Source organism: Macrotis lagotis, chromosome X (genome assembly GCF_037893015.1).
Source record: "Macrotis lagotis isolate mMagLag1 chromosome X, bilby.v1.9.chrom.fasta, whole genome shotgun sequence".
NCBI classification, from domain to species: domain Eukaryota; kingdom Metazoa; phylum Chordata; class Mammalia; order Peramelemorphia; family Peramelidae; genus Macrotis; species Macrotis lagotis.
The window spans coordinates 71,957,266-71,978,144 of NC_133666.1; the positions used below are offsets into that span (position 1 = coordinate 71,957,266).

At 48.1% G+C, this 20,879-nt stretch overlaps 1 protein-coding gene across 8 annotated transcripts in view; it reads left to right on the forward strand.

Moving 5' to 3' along the window:
- Positions 1-20,879, forward strand: part of AMOT (angiomotin) — a 57,423-nt gene that overhangs the window by 31,691 nt on the left and 4,853 nt on the right. For 5 of the 8 annotated variants that reach the window (XM_074207947.1, XM_074207941.1, XM_074207943.1 and 2 more), the window contains 6 exons: positions 610-755; positions 13,445-13,594; positions 14,384-14,574; positions 17,051-17,119; positions 19,838-19,960; positions 20,546-20,778. In XM_074207947.1, the coding sequence (XP_074064048.1) occupies positions 610-755; positions 13,445-13,594; positions 14,384-14,574; positions 17,051-17,119; positions 19,838-19,960; positions 20,546-20,778 (912 nt within the window). The remainder of the gene's footprint in view (positions 1-609; positions 756-13,444; positions 13,595-14,383; positions 14,575-17,050; positions 17,120-19,837; positions 19,961-20,545; positions 20,779-20,879) is intronic. The other 3 variants (XM_074207945.1, XM_074207944.1, XM_074207946.1) reach the window with 3 other exon arrangements.

Here is a 20,879-nt window from a genome sequence, read left to right on the forward strand (position 1 = left end):
TGAGGTCAAATTTGAACTCAGGTCCTCCTGACTTTAGGGCTGTTGCTCTATCTACTGCACCACCTAGCTGCTAGGTGGCACCGTGGACAGAGCAGTGGCCTTGGAGTCAGGAGAATGGAAGTTTGTATCCAGCCTTAGACACTTGACTCTTACTAGCTGTGTGACCTTGGACAAGTCACTTAACCCTGATTGCCTCATCCAGAGATACCTCCAGTCATCCTGATTCATATCTGGTCACTGAACCCAGATGACTCTGGAGGAGAAAGTGAGACTGGTGACTTAGCACAGCCCCCCCACCCCCAGTCAAATCCAATTCACTTGTTTGTCTTCTTCAAAAATAAAAGACAAACATTATTAATCTCATTGATAATTCATGATCCTGTGAGATTGGCAGAGCCCCAGGCACTGTCCTTTCCCCAACCTGAAGAGGGAAGTATCTGGCCCAGGACCTCGCAGCTATGCCTCCAGACAGCTGTCTCCAATTTGGAGCCATGGGGTGTCCCAAAAGAAACAATGGCACAAGAGCTAGTTGGGTGAGTTTGCTCAGTCAAGAAGTAGGCTCTGGCCCAAAGTCTTAGTGGTAGTGATGACTCTCTCTTGTCCTGACAGATAAAGAGACCCAGCGGGAGAAGGAAAAGCTAGAGATTGAGTTGACAGCTGTGCGTTCCACTAATGAGGACCAGCGGCGCCATATTGAAATCCGGGACCAGGCCCTGAACAATGCCCAGGCCAAGGTGGTGAAACTGGAGGATGAGGTACAGTTTGGTCTGGGGGACAAGTAGAATTGGGGAACTCCATCTCCCATGTCTGTGGCTTCTGGGACCCAGTCACCTGAGAGGATGGTACCTTTGAGTGTGTGACTTCTAAGGGATAGCAGAGTCCATGTAGACCTGGCCTTTTGATTGAGGATACAAGATGTATAAGCACCGAACATCTTGCAAAGAGCCTATGGTATCCTCTGGCTCTGTGCCAATAGATGCCAAAGCATTTGTTAAGTTCTTACTCTGTGCTTTGGCACAGCCTCAAAGCAAAACAGCCCCTGCCATCAGGGAGTTTCCATTCTACTGGGAGAAGATAACCCAGAAAAGAGAGCTGGGAAGAAGAACTAGCAGCATGTTAAGAAGCAGAACAGGAAGTGAGGTGGACATAAAGGCAAAAGGCCATCTCTTGGAGCCAGGGGACACAGGGCCAGAGCCCAGGTTGCTTTGGGGAAGTAGTAGAGATGATGGGCATTGCACTGAGTCTGAAAGTGTCATAGAAGCCTGACCCCTGGCGAGCTAAGGCAAAAGGTGAGAATAGTTCTTGTCTGTCCATGCCTGATGGCCTATCCCTCTGGTGATTTGGTCTACCATGCAGGTGAGGTTACAGATGGGAAAAGTGGAGAATTCCTAAGGCCAGATGGCACCAAAGGCAATGGACTTACTCTTTGGGACAAATGACTGAATTGTCTTGGTGTGGAGAGAAGAGGTGCTTTACCTTTTGACTTGAGGAGGGAGAAGGGGTCTACTGCTTCCTACTGCTTCGGCTGATGAAATGCCCTGACCAGATGGGCTCAGAGGGGATGAGGGTTCAAGAGCCATGAGAGGGGAAGTTGGTAGGAGGGAAAGATGAGCAGTGTTGTTTTGTAGTGAGAAGCTAGGGGGGTTGAAGTGTGACCAAGTTGTCTGTGTTTTGAATCTGCCTGAAGAAGGGTTTGGACTTGACTGAGGCATATATGTAGATGAGGTCCCCTGCCCAGGGTAGACTGAGGAAGACAAAACGGGGAGACCTCAACACACTGAAGAGCCTGCAGGAAGACTTGAGCCTTTGGTGTCCATGCTTCTCTTTGATTTCTGGGATTGTTCTTTTCTAGCTCTCTTTTCCCCTTCCCCTTTTGCTGCCCCAAAGGAAAAGGGAAAGGCAAAGGCTTGCTTGCCTACCTGCCTGCCTGTCTTCCTGACAGGGCTGTGCTCATGACTAGAGAACCATGGAGTTTATGGGGTGAGCATCTGTATTTCCCACTGCTTCTTTGGCTTCAGTAAATGAATTTTGTGAAATCATTTCTTCGTTCCTTCCCAGGACTGTAGCATGGTTACAGTTTTTGAGGCCCTTCCCAGGACGTGGCCAAGTTCTCAGAGTAATCACTTAAATGAGGGGGCCTCCAGATGTCAAGGTGATGGACTTCCATTGGCCGAGCCAGGACGGCCCTTCGAGAACACCACAAAATGAGAAAGAGATGGAGGCCTACAAAGGGGAGGGGACCTTTCCAAGGTCCTGCAGTGAGTCTTCAACCTGAAGTCTCCTGGCCCCCTTCCCAGTATCTCTTCCACTCATATAGACTGCATGATGCTAGCCACTGACTACCAGCTGAATTGGCTTATGTTGATTTTCCTCTACTGGACCTCTGGGCTCTGGGCTCTGTAATTGTCCAGAAGTTCCAAGTTTCTGTTGTAAAAGAGGGTGGAGATGATGAGGCCAATTTTTGGCTGGGAGAGTCGGCTCAGGGCCTGAGGGGGTGTGGTGTGTGTGTGTGTGTGTGTGTGTGTGTGTGTGTGTGTGTCTTTTACATCCTGTCTTTACTTCCTACTCAGCAAAATCTCAGAGGCCCCATAATTTCTTCCAGATTCTCAGGCCTGATGACCGCTAGCATATGCACAGCCTTGAAACCACAGCTTAGGGAAATTCAACTGGCTTTCCTCTCCTGTTCCCCCCATCCCCCTTCTCCCCACCCCCAGCAGCAGACAAGACCTGGGGCTGCTCCTGGGTGGTGGTGGCCTGGTTTCCCTTGTACAGTGTAAGGGAAGCAGACACTGTCTCACTTGCCCTATGACTACTGTTAGTCTAACCCTAATTCCAAGCTTCTGCTTGGGTTCAATCTTCTTAGGTCTGAGTGGATTCAGCAGAATCCTTGCCTCATAGACAGCCCAGGCTTTCTAGGGGTTCTGGGTGTTGACCCGCCATGGTGCTATTGGGCAGAGATCCTTTGCAAGGTGAGTGCCCAAGGTGAAGAGTGGGCAAAGAAACCCTTCCAACTCTATAAGCCTTCCACCACCTGAGCACGCTCCAACCTGGGGCTTTGAGAATGATGGGAAACCCTAAAGAGGAGGGAAAGAGAAAACAAGTTTCAATACTGGCCGATTGTAGCGACTTTTGAATGAATCCCAAGGATTTTGTATTTTACTCTCTCTAGGAAATAGGGAGCCAGTGAAGGCTGTAGTTCAGGAACTTAACCAATCATATGAGAGTTGAGTTGGGGGTGAAGAGTGTGATGAGACCTTTTAGGGAGACTGCTACACATAGTGAGTGTGAGGTGGGAGATAAAGCAGTGAAGGAATATCCAGACAGACCCGAGTAGGGAGAGAACACTGTTATAGCAGCCCAGTGGGGAGAGAGCATCTAGCAGTGACCTGAGCTCTTGAAACTCTCAGAAGGAGGAGGAGGATTGAGCTAAGATCGTAGGGCTTAACCATAAAGGTGCCACTGGCAGTGCCAACTAGAGAGAGCATTGCCATTGAAATGGGGGCCTCAGAAGTGGAAAGAGAGGCAGCAGGTATATACTTCTCTTTTGGGGAGCAAGCTGAAAAGTGGAAGGAGGAGGAGAGCCCTGGTGGGATGACAACCTAAACAGAGAGCAAGGGCAGCAAAGGGTTACCATGGATCTGGGTTGGTTGGTAAGCATGAGGGACAGGATACAGTCATGAAGGGAATGAAGATGAGAAAAGGAGGAATGGGCAGGACACATTCCCAGAAGGGATATAATGGAGGACCCAAGGGGATGGCTTAGCTCTGCCAAGAGCAAAGAGAGGGAGAACGGGAGAGGACCAGACCAAGGGGGAGGGAAGCAAGTTCATGTCCCATGGGTGACTTCCACTCTCTCAGTCCAGATTGAGTGAGTAGAACCTAGCTAGAATCCACTGCAAACGTAAAAGTACGAAAATAACAGTTCAGTTGAGTTCCCGTTGTGACTATCCCAGGAAGGAGGGAGCTGGGGTCCAGTGATCAGCTTCTGTTTGGAGCTTCCTTGAGGCAGAGCAGTATCTTTCTGAGGCTCAGACTCAGGCTGCCTTCTCTAAAGCCTGTTTCTTCTTCCTCATCCCACCAGATTCTTCACTCTCTGAATTCTGGCATGGAGCCCTAGAAGGAGATGCTACTAGGGGCTGACACAGCCCTTTTAGAATTGTTCTGTTGCCTCTCTCTGAGTCCAAGCCAGAGACTGTTGCCAGCCCTCCTCTGTGGATACTTGCCTGAGGAGGAGGTGGCATAGTACTATGGCTAAGACACATGGGGATTTTATCTGGAAGTCCTTGTCAGCCAGGCCTTCCACTAGTGAGCAGCTTATACCACGGGGAGCTGGTGACTTCCGAAATTCAGCTTTGTCTTTTGAGTCACTGAAGTACAAATGAAGAGGGATAGGCTCATTCAGGCCTGGCTTCGAGAAATTTTGTCTTTTGTATGGCCATCCAAATAACCCCCGAGCACCAGCCCTTCAAATCCCCTCCTGGCCCCCCAGCCAAGCTCACAGCAGAGATTCAACAGATGCCTGGCATCTCTGTCCACAAGGCTCAGGATGCCCAGGCTTCTGGCTGACTGCTGTCAAGAGGATCCAGAACCCAGCCGATTCTTGGGTAATTGTCGCCGGGATGGTGGGAAAAAAGGCCTTGGCAGGATCGAAGAGGGAGATGCTGCGGGTGGGCCTTTTGACTGTGTGTGGAGTTCAACAGGAAAGGACAGAGCTGACTGTGGGAGGGCTGGCAGAGAGTGCCAACTATTCCGATTAGTCAGATTCAGGCTGGCATAATAGCCAGGGAGAATCTAGGCAGAGGGAGCTACCTTAACCTTTTTGTAGCTGGTGCTTTTTTGACTATTGGGGCTGGGGAGGGGGATTGGGTGGAGTGGCCTTGCATTTGAGCTTGAATCTTCTGAGCTTTGCTTATTCCCTTCCTCACTGACCTGACCCAAAGGGCTCTTCCCTGTCTGTTCTCCCACCCCTCAGCTGCTGCTTGTTCTATCCTGTTTCCATATCACTTCTTTGGAGTCTAGTTTGGAAGGTGCATGATTGCCATTTAGATGGATGAGTCCTCCCATGGCCAGCTGCTTCCTTTCCCCAAAGAGGTCTTTGAGAAAACAGGAAGAGATCTGACTTTTGAAGCCTTGACTCTGATAGCCAAGAGCACTATAATCTTGGGCAAATCCTCACCCCAGCGAAGGCCTCTGCTTTTCTCTCTAAAAGAGAGACTTTGGATCATTTGAGCTTGGAGAATTCTCCCCAGCTCTGACATCTTGCAATTCTGAGTCCGTTGCCCTATCTGGTTGTCATTTTGGTCCTCTAAAATGGAGAGAGGGGCTTAAAGTCAAATCAGAGAAAGCTCATGGAAAGGATCTGGGGCTATTTAGTTTGACAAAGAAAAGTCTTAGGGAGAACGGAGGAGTTGGCTGCAGTCTTTCCAAGCTCTCCCATGGAAGGGGATCAGCCTTTCCCTGCTTGGCCCTTCAGAGCAGAACTAGAAACACTAGACGAAGGAGAGCCAGTCTTTGGTTTGATGGTAATTAACTCTTAGTGGCAGTTAGAAAGTTTTTCTCTTCCTTTATGCAAAGAACTGTCTCAGGAAGTAGTGGGTTCTCCCTTGCTGGTCCACTACAAGCCATCTTTTCCAATATGGTAGAGCAGAGATCCTTAGTTAGAGATTCACTGGGTTGCCCTGGATGCCCCGTCAAGATTCTCCCAACTCCGATAGCTTTTGCTTCTGACTTGGCTGTGCTCTTGGGACCCTCCCAATCATGATGATTTATGAGAGATCTTGTAAGAGGTTCTAGGTATAAACAGCCCCTCGGTCCAATAACCAACCAGAGCGATTTCAGAGAATCCTCCTAGTCTTTATGAGTTTAGATAAACAAAACAGCCATTTTACAGGGATTGGATTGTGGCTTTGGACCCTTTGGTGAGTCAGAATAACCATCCAGTTCCAGCTGCAGCTACTTGTCTCTGACCTTGGGATTTCTCATTTCTGCCTCTGATGCTGGCCTTGGAAAACCTGTTTCAAATCCCCTGGATCAAAGGTTGCCCCTGGACTACTGACTGCTGCCTAGGAGCTCTTGGGTCCTTTGGTTCCTCGAGGTGATTGCCACTCCACTCTGGCGAGGGCAGGAAGGGACAGGGTAGGACAGTGTCCTGGCATGGGCTTTGGCACTCTACTAATACCAGGATAGTGTTCCTGGGATTACTTAGCCAGAGCTCTTTTTTTGGAGCCTGGAGCCAGAGGATAAATCAAATCCGGCTGAGGTTACAAAAGGCTCCTGGGAGACTGCATTCCCCAGGGGAAGAGGGGCAGGGACACATCTGAAGACTCCTTTGGGGACAGCTGAAAATCAACTTTTGTGTATGGGGTTGGGGTGGTCATAAGGGAATAAGAGAAGGGGGAAAATTTTGCCCCATTTTGTGGTCACTTCTAAATTATTCCCAAACAAAGAGAGCTGGAGAAGAGGCGATAAAATGAAGCAAACCTTTCCTAGGCTCGATCTCTTTGAGTGATGAAGTCTCTCTGAGGTATCATTCCCATTTAACAGAGGAGGAAGCTGAGCTTCAGGTTAAGGTACTTGCCCAAGGACACACAGTCAGCAAGGGTCTGAGTGGGATGTGAACCAAGGCTTTCTCTGCTTCGCCAGCCTGGGTCCAGATCAGGGGTTCTACAATTTTGCTTTAAACAAAAAGCACAACATTTAGACAGCCACATTCCAATATAATTGGTTTCCTTTGTATTTGATTGTTTGTTTAAAAACCTGATTTTGAACAAGGGTCCTAAGTTGTACCAGGGTGACCACCAAAGGGATTTGGGGCATCAAGGACCCTGAGCTAGAAGGGACCTTGGAAACTTTCAAACCAGCCCCCGACTCTTCATGGAGCTTGGGGAGGGGGACAGCCAGAGAAAGAACTTCCTCAGGGGCATGTATTAGCCAGGAGCAGAGCAGGACAGATAACAGGAAGTCCCACAGCAACATCTTCTGAGACCCTGTGCTTGCCTTGGACAAGGAAACAGACCCAGAAGGTCAATTAGGAAGTTTCCTGATTCTCTAGGGTGATAAAAAGAGAAGCCAGGTCTTAGGAGGGCACAGGAGGGCATGTATCTCACACCCAGTTCAAGCAGTTACACACACACACACATACACACACACATTTACACACATGAGTTTAAAAGACACTCCCAGTTGTTGGATAGAGAGAAGAGATGCCACCACATATTCATTTTCATGGATCAAATTTTCCTGAATCAGAAGAGAACCCAAGAGGACTGCCAAATGCTTGGGACCCTAGTCTGATGATTTCAGACAAGCAGTGGAAAGATGGGATTGACTAGTTCTGAGTGTCTGCCTAAACATGGGCCAAACCTCCTCTGGCCCTTCAACTCCTTCCCCAACCCTAGGTTTGAGAGCATTCTGCCCACCAGAGTGCCAGCTTTCCCAAGATCATAGACAGAACATGGGAATGACCTTTGGAATTCAAGCACTTCATCTGATAGTAGAGGAAGCTGAAGCCCACAAAAGCTAAGTGAAGTATTGACTGCTTGGTGCCTCAATTTCCTTCTCTGTAAAATGGGCTTAATAACCCCTATCTCTTAGTATTGTCGTGAGTCTCAGAAAGGAGTTTGGCAAGACTTTGTTCAAAATGCTCTCTAAGCAACAGTTATTATTTCTAATGTTTTCAGCCAATCGGCATTTAGGTGCTGAGCTTTGAAAGGAGACAAGATAATAACAGTAGAAAGAGCACAGTGATTCCTGGGGACCTGGGTTTAGATCCTGCCTCTGATGTTTGCCTTGGGTGTGACCTTGGGCAAATGACTCCCCCTCGAGTGGCAAAGGAGGGAGTTGGAGTAGCTGCCCTTTAGCTTCAGATCAGGGATACTGTGATGCCAGTGGTGGGAAAGCTGCCAGGTCTTGGGGCCCAACCCCAACCCCTGGAAAGGTATGACACTCCCAGTATATATGGGAACAACTCTGGTCAGACAAATGTCAACTTAACATTGCCAGTTGAGTGGAATTGGAGCAGGCAGAGTGAACCAGGCATCAGGAGATGGGGGGTTCAGGAAGGAAGAGCTCCTAGTCAAAATAAAGACTGGTGGCTCATGGAAAAGCATGACTGAGTGTGGAAGGCAGCAAACCTATCTTCTTAGAAGCTGGAACCCAAGCCATCTGAAGCCATTGGGGGATTGATTTGGGGGGGAGCAAGGCCGGACGATGGAGTTGGGCAAGGCCAGCAGAGGAGTTTGGGTTTGACCCTATGTTCCACAAGAAGTAGTTGAAGATTGTTGTTGACAGGAGGAAAGGGAGATTTGGGGCAGATTACCTTAGCCTCCAGGGGTGACTCGAAACAGGTAGCCCAGCGAGGAGGTTGTCACGGCAGTCCAGACATGAAGCCTGGATCATCATGTGTGATCAAAAAGAGAGGGACAGATGGGAGATTGCTTAGAAAGAATGAGCAGGACTTTTAGTGATTGGATTGGGGGCAAGAGGTTGAGCTAGATCTAAGACTGCCTGGAAAGAGAGTGTAGGCAGAAATAATAGAGTTGGGAAGCGGGCTGGTGGACTCATGGGGAAAGGTTCTGCCAAAGGGCTGTCTACATTGGAGTCAGCTAGAGAGACTGGGACCCAAAGAGAATGCATTCTGTGGGAGCAACCTAAGAGAGGAGGCCAAGAGAGGGGGGCAGGAAGAAGCTCTGCTCCTGGAGGAGGTAGAAGAGGTCCAGGGCAGGAGATGGCAATGATGTGTTAGCCAAAGGAGGAGAGAGTGTTTCCAAGATGGTGGGAATCAAGAAGGTCAAAGGGATCAAGTAGATTAAAGAAAAATGCTATTGAACTGGTTGAGGAGGCCAGTCCGGAGTGTGCCCAGAGATCAGTTTCATTGGAGTAGTGGGGACAGGAGCCCAACAGCAGGGGCTTCAGGAGAGAGCTAGGTGGGGGGGGGCACCAGCTGCTGTTTCCAAAACTTTGGGTACCATAAAGAAGGGAGGGCAGTTGTAGCCAGAGACAGCAGCAGAGCTAAGTGATGGAGGGTTGGGGTTTTTTGAAAGGTAGAAGTTTTTGCATCTCTGAAGGACCCAAGGGAGGAGTGAAGAGGGAACATGAATTTAAAGTTACAAGAGATAGAAACTGCTTGAGGGGGCACAGTCCTAAGGACAGCAGCAAGGTGGAGGCAAGGGTGCAGGGTAGAGGGGGTGATCTGAGAAATAAGAATAAATAATGGCCATTGAAGGAGGAAGTTGCACTTCCGAGAGAGAGAGAGAGAGAGAGAGAGAGAGAGAGAGAGAGAGAGAGAGAGAGAGAGAGTTTGTGTTTGTGTGTGAGTGTGTGTGTGTGTGTGTGTGAGAGAGAGAGAGAGAGAGACAGACAGACAGACAGACAGACAGACAGACAGACAGAGTCTGTGATTGCCTCAATGGCCATGGGAAGGTTCCCTCTCCCCAGGCATGGCGTCTGCTATTTCTAATCTTAAGAGACATTTGCCTAGAGCTGTGGTATTAAACCCCAGAGGCTACATATTGACTTCGAAACCAGTCATTAACATTATCTACCCTGCTATGTGTGTATATTTACTTTTTTAAACATTTTCCATTTGACATTTGGCACTGGCTCCTCCTTCTTCAGGGCCTGGGTTTGACTTGATGATGCCTTTGGTGCTGTATGCTTTGTGCCAGTATGTCAGAGGCCTGGCCTTTCTCTCCACTATATCATGAGGAAGCCACACCGCCCAACCAAACCCCTCAAGGGTCCACATACAGAATTCAGTACCCATTCATGTGCAACCCACACCACCAAAAGCAAGAGTGATGACCAGGGCACAGGTTGGATACCCTGATTTGAGTGCAGTCTGATTCTACTGAGGAAGAAACAGAGCCCCAAAGAGAGCAAGGCATTTAGGTTCATGGAAAGTCACAGATGAAGGGAACTTCAACATCATCTCAATAAGCTCCCACCTAGCTTTCCAGACTGATTTCCCTTTACTCATCCCCCCCAATTTCGATGCTCATATTTTGTCTCTAGATTGCACTTATCTCTTTTTAGCCCTCGTGCTTTTACTGAATCTAGTCCAGCTACCTGGATTTTACAGAGTAAACTGAGGTCCAGCCCAGGGAACAAATCAGTCCTGAGTCATCATAGATGTCCAGCTAGAACCCAGGACACCCCCAGGGCCAGACTTCTCCCTGGGGGGCTCCCTGCTCCTTGGCTCTCCACAATGAGCACAAGCAGCTAGAACATACGGGGGTCAGGGAACAGCATGTGCTGTCCTTTGGGTACAAGAGAGCCCTTCCAATTGTAGGCTTAAACCTTTCTATTTCTTTCAATCAGCATCCCTGGAGTGCAGAATGTTTCTTTTTCTTACATGCCTAGCAACTAGCATGGGACCTGGTCAGAGCCCCTGGGCTTACTTAACCTGCCTAACAATACTCCAGTGGCCCAATCTTCAGTCTCTTCACCCAGAGTGGGATGGAGGACATCTATGGGCTCCCAGGAAAATGGCCACAGTCCTCCAAATGGAAACTGAACCAGGACCAAGGTCAGAGGGCTCATCTAGTTTCTCCCGCTCTGCCCGCTCAAGGAGCTTCCGATCTGGCCAACCTCCTTCCCGTCTCTTGCTGTACTTCCTTCCCAGAGAGGTAGAGGCCTGGCCAGTGTAAACAGCTGGCTGCCTCTTTCAGAGGCTGCTTTTGGCTAAGAGATCTTAGATTTGATTTTTCCAACAAAAACAACAGCCAAGGGCTACTGATTATTCCATGCTAAATTTGAATTGTCATCTTTTTTGCCCGTGGAAACTAGACTTGGCTACTGGCTACATTTCTTGCCTTGAAGTATAAACTCCAGGCTTCCTTTAAGTTCCAATTGAAAGCCCCATCTACTCCAGGAGACCTTCCCCACCTCTCCCATCTGAATCCTAGTGCCTTCCTTCTGTTCAGTAGTTATATCTCCAACTTTTAGAACCATGTCTACTGTAGAGTAGGTGCCTATGAAATGTTTATTGACCACCTAGTTGCTGTGAGCCTTTGGGAACAAGGCTTAGGATTCTCTGGATGGATGTGGCACCTCTTCCCTAGCAATCATTCAGTCCCTGAGCATCTCATAGGACTGGGGGGGGGGATGAAGACCTCCCCCCTCCATTCCTACCTCAAATACATTGACACATCCAGTACCAACAATTAAGTACCTTGGCATTCTCCAAGTACCTGCAGCTCTGAAAACTGAGTTAGGGAATGTTCTTGGTTCCTGGGTTGGGTGTGTTTTGGCTTTGCAACCTTGGACAAAGCTCTTCCTCTCTGACCCTCAGTTTCCCCTTCAGTAAAATGAGGGTGTTGGACAGGATGACCTCTGAGGGTCCTTCCAGTTGATCAAACAGAATCTCTGTTTATGAAAGGAGGCAGCTGTTGTTATTGGGGAACCTGCAAAAAAGAATCCAAGTTGATTTGAAATATGTGGCATGGTAAATCTTTGGAACTTGGTTACAAGGCTGGGTTAAACCAGGGCCCAGTGACACAGATCAGCCCTCCTGACTCTTCCTCCATGAGCTGGACTTCTGCTGTGGCTTTGACAGGGTAGTGGCTAAAATGTAACCCCCCCCCCCCCCACTCCAGCCATCTACCTGAATTTCTTGTAGTTTGACACCTGCACTCCTTCCCGTTTAGGGGTTAGCTTGTACCTAGTTTCCATTGACTTTCTGCTGGCCTTTTTTTCTTCTTTTTGGACTCATTTGCATCTAATCATGATGGTGCCTGGTTTCTTAGCATCCCCCAAGAGACCTGATGGCAAATTTTCCCAACTTGAAGGGGAAGGAGTTGGCTCTTCTATGAGAAGCAAAAACCTGAGAGTAGGCCCACAGTTCTGTTAAAAAAAAAAAAAGTTTGGCTAATTTAAAATGTTGTTGTCAGTTCCCATGACCTCCCTTCCCTGAATGCCCCCTCACAGTAAAGATAGGTAGTCAGACAAAAGAGATTCATCTATTTGGCCGTGTCTATGTCTGTCTTAATCCATTTCTGTGGTCTACCACCTCCCTTTATGGCAGTTTTCTTAAATGAGAGTCCCCAACCCCTCAGGTCCTATGGTAGGCAAGGGACTCAGAGCATTCTTGGCCTCCTTATGCCACAGACCTGGGACTCCTTGTTGCCAGTGGTTTGGTTTCTCCCAGGGGCTGCTCAGTTTCCCCCTCTGGAAAGAGAATAAATCTGGCCCAATTCATTGGGGCCCTAGATTCAAGATGTTGTTTTGTACCTCTGGGACCTTTGTGAAGGGTTCAGGACAAAAGCTAAGAGATCACTATCCAGTATTCTCAATGGGGGCCCTGAATGCTTGTCCCGTGACATTGCAGTTTAACCTGAGAGAAGCTGGAGCAGTTTGCCAGGGGACCAGTTGGCTGCCTTAGCCAGCCTCCTGGGCCTACAGCCTCCACCTGGCCTCTCAGGGCCTCAGAAAAGCAGTGCCCTGGGAGGAACTGAGCTCATCTTCCCCTCTTTTGAGATCTCCCATGAAAGGAGCCATCACCTCAACTTCTTATGTCAAATGGAGGAGACTTTGTAGCTGGGGCATCTGAAGCAAGAACATACTCCCCCAGATGCCCAGCCTGGTCAAAGTACAAGTCAGGCCTGTACTTGGGAAAGTCTAGCAAAGTCTGGGCAGAAGAATTTGGAGAAGTGGATTAAATCCCAGCTCCAACATTTCTTAAACTTGGGCGAGCCATTCACCTTCCTGAATGCAAATCTTATGTAAAAAATCAGGAGCTGGTTATCTCAGGGTTTTGTGATAAGAGCACCTTCAAAACCTTAAAAAGAAAAGAGCAGAGAAATGAGGTGTGTGTGTTTGTGTAAGAGAGAGAGGAGAGGAGAGGAGAGGAGAGGAGAGGAGAGGACTATGTGAGCAACATGGAGAATATAGGTATTAGCCTATAGATGCAAGAGGCTTAGATGGGATGAAAAAGGGGGTGAAAGAGCCTGACTTTCTGGGAATGTTGTAAAGGAAAGAGATATCTGATGTAAAGGCCCTAAAACTTTTGACCTAAGAACTTGCCAGGACTTGCAAGAAGCTGCCTTTTGTCCCAGTATTAGCTGAAGCCCTCAGATCCTAGATTCGGGAGTGTCAAGGGCCCTTGGGAGCCATTGAAGCCAACCTGTTGTCTTCCATCCCAGGAAGTAGATTGGCTATGCAAAAGGAGTGTGCCTTTGGGGGAGAGATGAGGGGAGTAAAAAGAACCTTCCTTCTCTTGGAGGGTCTGCACAATCCCATGAGTAGGTTGGGCTCAGGTTTTCCTCAGGTATGTCATGTGAGAGGAAGTAAATCTCTCTCAGAAGTAGTCTAGATATGACTGAAATCACATTCTGACTCTCTCTTCCCCACAAGCATATGCCCTGGGAGAGGCCTAGTTGAATGCCAGAGGCAGAGCTGCCCAACTGAGCCTCTTTCCTCCCTGCCCCTTTCTATCCCTTATCTTCAGCTTAAGAAGAAGCAAGTGTATGTGGAGAAGGTGGAGAAGATGCAGCAAGCTCTGCTGCAGCTTCAGGCTGCATGTGAGAAGCGAGAACAGCTGGAGAATCGCCTTCGGGCCCGTCTGGAGAGAGAACTGGAGTCTCTCCGCATGCAGCAGGTAAGAGTGAGCCAGAGTTACTGGACTCTTTGGGAGTGGTGGCAAGGGGAGGCCTGAGGCACTACTGAACAGCTTGCCTCCTACTATCTGGGTTACTGGGCCATATACACTCACTCTCCTCAGAGTGGGAAGAGGAGTTCAGCCATCTCGCTTTCCTGGGCCCAGAGCCTCAGTAATGGATACCCGGGCAGCAGTTTGAAGGAGCAGCCTTTAGCAGCAGAATTATACTGACTTGTGCCTGGGGCCAACTGTCACCTCTGCATGGGAGAGATGAATGCCCTTGAGGGATCTTTAAGGGTAGCTAGGCTTAAACCCTTCATTTTGCAGAGGGAAACTGAGACCAAGCAAACTTCCCCAAGGTCAGACAGTGAATTATGGAAGAGCTGGATCTAGGCCCCAAACCTGCTCCCTCCCTTCAGTCATTGTTTGTCCATGATCTCACCATGGAATAGTGGTGAGGGGTGAGGGGTAAGCTTGGAAAGAGTTCTAGATTTGAAGTCAGAGGACCCACATTGAAATTCTGATTCTGCCAAGTCCTATCTCCCTTTTCTGGGTCTCATTTTCTCCTTCTAAAATAAGGGGGTTGTGCCAGATGGCCTCTAAAGCCCTTGCATTTCTCAATCTTGGCACATGTGATGAAGGTTTGTTTTCTTCTGAGGGTCCATTTGGATGAGGTTCTGTCAGGGTGGTGGGACCTTGGGCGGTCATCAGTATCCTTGCTCCTGCCCAGAAAAGAGGCATCTTTGCCAAACAAGAGCTGGCCCTGATGTGGGGGATTTGTACCACCAGCGCCAAGGCACCACACAGGCAACTAGCCTCTCTGAGTATAGTGCCTCAGCCCTCATGGAGCTACTTCGGGAGAAGGAAGAACGTATCCTTGCCCTGGAGGCTGACATGACCAAGTGGGAGCAGAAGTATTTGGAGGAGACGGTGATGAGGCAGTTTGCACTGGAGACTGCAGCCACAGTGGCTGCGCAGAGGTAAGAGAGGAAGGGAAGCCATGGGTCACTCCCTGCCACTGCAGCCCCCGGAAGGCCCAGGAGGATTTTTCTGTGGGTGCTTTACACCCCGTTATGTTCACTGGTGCCCTCATACCACCCACCCTGAGCCTCAAATAGGATTCCCCTCTTCTCTCTGCATTCCCATCACACTGGCATTTTGGCTGCTCCAAGCAAGTTGGCATTGTGCTTTCTACCTCCATGTCTTCATGTGGGCTGGCCCTCATGCCCGGAATGCCCTCCGTGCTCACTTTCACGTCCCAGAAGCCTTAGCTCCCTCCCTTAGCACAGGGCTTTCTTGAGCCTACAAGTTGTTAGCGATTGTGGTCTCTTGAAATGACTTTTCATTACTTTGTGTACCTGGAGGGTTGGGGGAAGCACTGTTTAGGCACCCGTTATGTGGTAAGCACTTAACATTTATTATCTCATTTGACCCTCAGTAATCCTGGGAGGGAGGTGTCCTTAATAACCCCATTTTACAGTTGAAGACATTGAGACAAATAGAGATTATGTGACTGTCCAAGGTTAGTGAATGTCTGAGGCTGAATGTAAACTCCTGATTCTAGCCACTGTGCCACCTAGCTACTCCTTTGAGGTCAGGAACTCTCTTTTTTTCCCCAAAGGGGCTTCTAGATGCTTTTGAACTTGAATCCACTATAGACTCTGAGGGGGCCAAGCAGGTGGGAAATTCCAAACCAATTGAATTTTAGGCCAAAATAATCCAAGCTCCACTTTCAAAGAAAACCCAGGGAGCTTAGATCACAGATTGTCTGGCTCCCCTCTCTGGGCTACTCAGATTCTTCAGGCTGATGGAGGGTGGGGGCTAAGAGGGGAACAGTTGCCTGAAATGTCACTCAGTGGACACCATTGCTATTCGATAGCTGAGTAGTGGCTAAGGTATGCTGTGGGGCTGCACTGAACATGAGTCCATTCTTGCCCTTTGGGAAATGACACTTGAAGGCCACGTTCCTAGCCACAAGTAAGTGAGCAGGCACCATGGTCAGTCACGTGCCCATCTCTCTCTCTCTCTCTCTCTCTCTCTCTCTCTCTCTCTCTCTCTCAGAGGAGTGGGGGGAAGGGAAAAGTAGAAAAAAATTTCATTTTCCTTTCCCTTATTGGTTGTCCAGATAATAGGTGAAAGGTTGGGAGTCAGTTGAACCCTGGAAGATAACATGTCCCTCCTTAGCTAGACATCTGAAAGAAGACCCCACACCCCCACCCAGATGGTTAGTCTGTCTCCTGTCTCTTGACTGAAATAAGTGAATTAATTCAAATTCCATAATTCAGAAAGTATTTCCTAAACATCTGTTATGAGAAATGAAAACAACACTGTCCCTTCTGGTACGATTTGGTGAGTTAGGCAGTCTCCAGTCGCTGGACACTTGGCTTCATTTTCTTTGCTACCATGAAAAGTGCTGCTATAAATAATCTAGTGTAAATGGAAGCTTTCCCTCTGTCTTTGACCTTGGGGAGGGGGTGCCTCGTACTGGTGTTTCTGGGTCACAGGTATGGCCAAGTGAGTGATTTTTCTGGTTTATTTTCAAATAATTTTCTTGAACAAATAGAGAAATTCACAGTTCTACCCAAAGTGAATTGTAGTGCCTGCTTTTCCCCAGCCCCTCCAACAATAACCTGTCTAGCTTGCTCAGCTTTTATAGTCTTAGGGATGTGAACTAAAACTTCAGGGCTGTTTAGAGTTATGTTTCCCTTAGTATTACTTATTTGTTACAGTCTTTATTATAGTAGTTGAAATCTTACCTGTTCATATTCTTTGACCTTACGTCTCATTTTTAGTGCTAGTACCTAGGAAATGTTTGAGTCTCACTGGCAATGATCAATTCATAGAGATCTAGAAGTGCAAGGAACCTTACAGGCTTCCAGTCCAATTTTCTCCCTTTATAGAGGAGGAAAATGAGGCAAAGAGATTTTCCCAGGGTCCCCAAAGTAATAAGTGAAAGACCTAGTATTTGAACTCAAGTCCAGTGATTCCCAAGTCCAGGGCTCCTTCCAACAGCTGGCTGCCACATTCAGTGATGGCTCAGTGTTCTAGGGACAGTAAATCATCTCAAATTCTAAGCCACTGCTTCCTCTGCATGCCCCTTGTGTGGGAGGAAGTTGTTCCAAGGAGTGGCTCTGAGCATTTGAAGCGCCTGGCTTCACCTTCATGCTGGGAATGGCTACACAGCTGGAGTAGACATGTGAGGCTTTCAGGCCAATGAGGGGCAGATGCCTAGGCCACGTTCGTTCAGAGACCGATAAAAAACAAGTGGCCTCTCAAGTTCAGATGTTGGCCAAAGCCTTGGGACAGTCAGCCTGCCTTTCAGAAAACTTTTTTCAGCCTGCTTGTTCCAATTGACTCTATTTAAAGAGTGATGACTGTGTTCCCTAACTGGGTTTCCCTGATGTTCTGCTGCCATACTAAGCTTTTTGTTCTCATATACCTTCCTTCTCTCACTAGATCTCACATCAGTGGAGGCTCCACTCAGAAAGGTCTACCTCAAGACTGGTGGAATATTCTTCACAAAAGGTTTCTCTCTTATGTCTGATGCTGCCCTTTCCTTTAATTAACCTCCATATTTCCCTTTTTCCACTTACTCCTTACTCTACAAATCTGTCCACAGTAGTTGTATTGAAATGTTACATTTTTAGAGAGAGGCATGGGCTTGATTCAGTGTACACAAAAGAATAGAGATGAAAGCCAAATTAGAACTTTAAAATTTTGAAGAGCCAGGTCTCCTCACTTACTTTCAAATGCTCGAATCCACAGGAGACAAATTCAGTTTGAGAGCAGAAACTAAGTATCCCATATCCCAAGTATTCCAAGTTTGAGAGCAGAAACTAAGTATCCCATATCCTAAGTATCCCAAGTTTGAGAGCAGAAACTAAGAATCCCATATCCCTCATATCCAGGCTAAACAATGACTACCATTGGATAGAATGTTTGTTTTGTGTTCATTAGGTAAGATCATTTTCCTCCTCCTACCACAAGGCTCAGTCACAATTCCTACAAACTCCCTGTGCCAAACTTTGAAAGGTTATCGACAACATAAGAGAAGTTGTATGGCACAGGGTAGGTCTGGAGCATTTTGATCTCCCTGCCACTTGAATAGCAACTCTCTGTAGAAAAGAGATCCTGCTTGAGGGTAGGAACTACTCCATTTTGGCCCTAACACTCTGCCAGCCACATAATAGGTCATTTAGAAGTGCTAGATGATTTGACTTAAAGCAATGTGATAGAGTAAAGAGTACTGGTCAATTAACTGCATCCGAAGGAGATTCTGGCCACTGAAATGATTTGGGTATGGCTTAGTGGGCAGAGTCAAAAGAACCTGTGTCCAAATCCCACCTTAGACACTTAGCAGCTATGTCTCCATGAGCATGTCACCTAACTTCTATCAATTTCCTCATCTCCACAGCAGGCATAACAGAACTCATACTTCCAACTCTACAGGCTGTTAATGAGCATAGGTCCTTGGACCCCCAGGGGCCTGGAGAAGAAAACCAAGCATCAGGGAGAGGGGAAACTGGGGGAGAGAGAAGCCCCAGAATGGGCACCAGGAAAATACTCCAGAAGGTGCTTTACCTTCATGTGATAGAAAAATCACTGGGAGTATTATTAAAAATAAGACAGGAAGTCCTCAGACATGAATGAGGAAGTCTCAGCAGGCATGCATTCTGGGGCTCAGAAGATCCTAGATATTATCTATGGCTTGCTAAGGCAATGGGCCATTTCTTCTTCAGATGGATTCCTCTGTCTCACAAATGGGGAAACTGATTCTGATCAGAGACCCTGAACTTCCTTATAGTCCCACACATTATGAATCAGCATGTCCCAGTGGATAGAGCTCTGCAGTTGGAGTTAGAAATTCCAAGCTTGAAATCCACCTCGACACATAGCAGCTATAGACCAGTCACTTAGCATCATTCCGATGCAGTGTGCATGTAAATAAGGGACTCTGCAAGTGCAGCATGTCAGAGAGACACTTAAGAGATATAAGGCCCACCACAGTCTTTGCACTGGCCATGCCCCACAGACTGTCCCTTCTCCCCCTGCCCCCAACCTGGTGCTGTGTCTCTAAACCAAGCAGACATGGTGGCCAGTAATGCCTCCCTTTCCATTTCTGGAGATGTCCATTTCTATAGGGATCCAGAGCAGAGAAGAGAAGAGAGCTAGTCTCTGTCTTAGTGAGTAAGCTTTCAGACATCCTGAGCACTTTCCCTGTGTCCAGCCTGGACTTTCCCTGTCTCATTTCTGTGTCTTTGTCTCTGTCTCTCCATGTCTGTCTCATTCTCTCCCACTCTCCCACTTTCCTCTCCCTGTATGGCCTAGTTTTTCTCTCCAGGCCCGAGACTCCAAAACACACTAGGGGACTCAGTTTTTGGCAGTGGAGTCCTCCTTTATCTCAAGAGAGGCCTGAGAAGTCCAGAGTTGTATTCAGTGCCAATAGCAACCAATGCTGGCCTGTGTGTATGTGCTTCAAGCTAGTCCTGGAGCCTATGCATGACTTGCTTCCCCAAACCCTTCCCCTAACAGTCCATAGGCCAGACTGTAGCTTCAGGCTGGGAGCCCATGCTGCTTTGCTTTCTGCTAATCAGAGTGCGAGTCAGGATAACTGGGGTTAGCTTGGCCAGAGCAGTAGGAATGTGACACTCCTTTCTCAGTTGGGTATCTGACAGCTTTGGGATAACCACATATGGTGGGCACTAGAGGGGAATTGTCTTTTGTGGGGCCTTGGGACCTCTATCCTGCTTGGGCTTTGTTGCTGTGTTCCCCTTGCTCCTCATGCTCCGCGATTTTGCCTGATTCATACCGAATTAGCAGGCTGGCACCATTACCCTTAGCTTAGCCACAGAATGGAGGGTCTTTCATGATGGTGAAATGAAGAGAGGGCTTAGAGGGAAGGGGAAAGCTAGACTTTTGGGTACGTAGACCCAAGCTGAGGATCTGTGGATTTGGAATGGGGAGGAGGGCCACCCTCTGAAGAGATTGAGCAAAGGCACCTTGACCTGCTTCCTGAGGATAGTTACTAGCTCGTAGAGACTTTCTCCAGTCATCTAGTCCAAGTTACTGTGCCTATAAATCTTCTTTTGACCTAAGATATGAAACTTTGGTGTGTGTCACTCTGTATAACCATCCTGAAATAGATTGGCCCCTGTTTAGAACTTTCTAGAAATTCCCCTAAGGAAGAGAGTCCACCAGGAATTGGTAGGCCTCTCAATATCCTTTGATCATTTTCTCATCTAGAGACACAACCAGCAGCAGCCACTCTCCTAACACCAGCTATGACAAGTCCCTGGAAGCACGTATCCAGAAGGAGGAGGAAGAGATCCTGCTGGCCAACAGGAGATGTCTTGATATGGAGGGCAGGTAATGGAGGCAGCAGCAGCAGTGTGGACTCCAAGCTTTACCTGATGGAACCATAGTATTAGCCACAGCTGTGAAATCAGACAAACTATAGTCTTTCCTCTCTCTTCTCCTCTTATACCCCCACCAAGGCTCCCTGAACCCCAGGATCTAAAAACTAGGAAAACTGACCTGGGCTGTTCCTTGAAATTTGTTTTATGTCTTTTTACCTGGCCTCATCCAAACTGAAATTCTCTATTCTTCTGGGTCTTGTGGTTAGAGGGAAGAAAACTGACCAAAGTGAGAGTCAGAACTCATCACTCCTCTTCCTAAGCCTGGAGCAGATTCTTCTGAGCTAGTGTCCCTCCTCAGATGCTGTCTGCTCTCCAGTGTCTCCTTGGCATATCTGAAGATCTCTTTCCCATTACCCTCACAAATAGCCCCCAGTTGCTCATTTCCAATTTAGCCATAGCTTGCCCAAGCAAGGGGGCATTTCTTCCTCACCTGGACTCCTCTGCCTCCCAAGTGATGCTCACTTCCTCTACCCCTCCACTCTGCCCCAGTACTGCCCAATGTTGAAAGACTATTTTCCCATGCTTTCTCTAACAGGATTAAGACCCTCCATGCCCAGATTATTGAAAAGGACGCCATGATTAAAGTTCTCCAGCAGCGCTCTCGGAAGGAGCCCAGCAAGACTGAACAGCTAACACCCATGCGTCCAGCCAAGTCCCTGATGTCCATTTCTAACACCAGCTCAGGTTTGATCCCTCACTCCTCCACCCTCAGCAGCACCCCCATCCTGGAAGAGAAACAAGAGAACAAGAGCTGGAAGGGGAGTTTAGGTAATGAATAGGGAGCTGCTGGGAGAAATGACTCATCAGAAAGGGAGTGCTGAGGTTCCCCAGTGAGGCTGCCACTCAGCAAGGGGAAGGGAGCTGTCCAG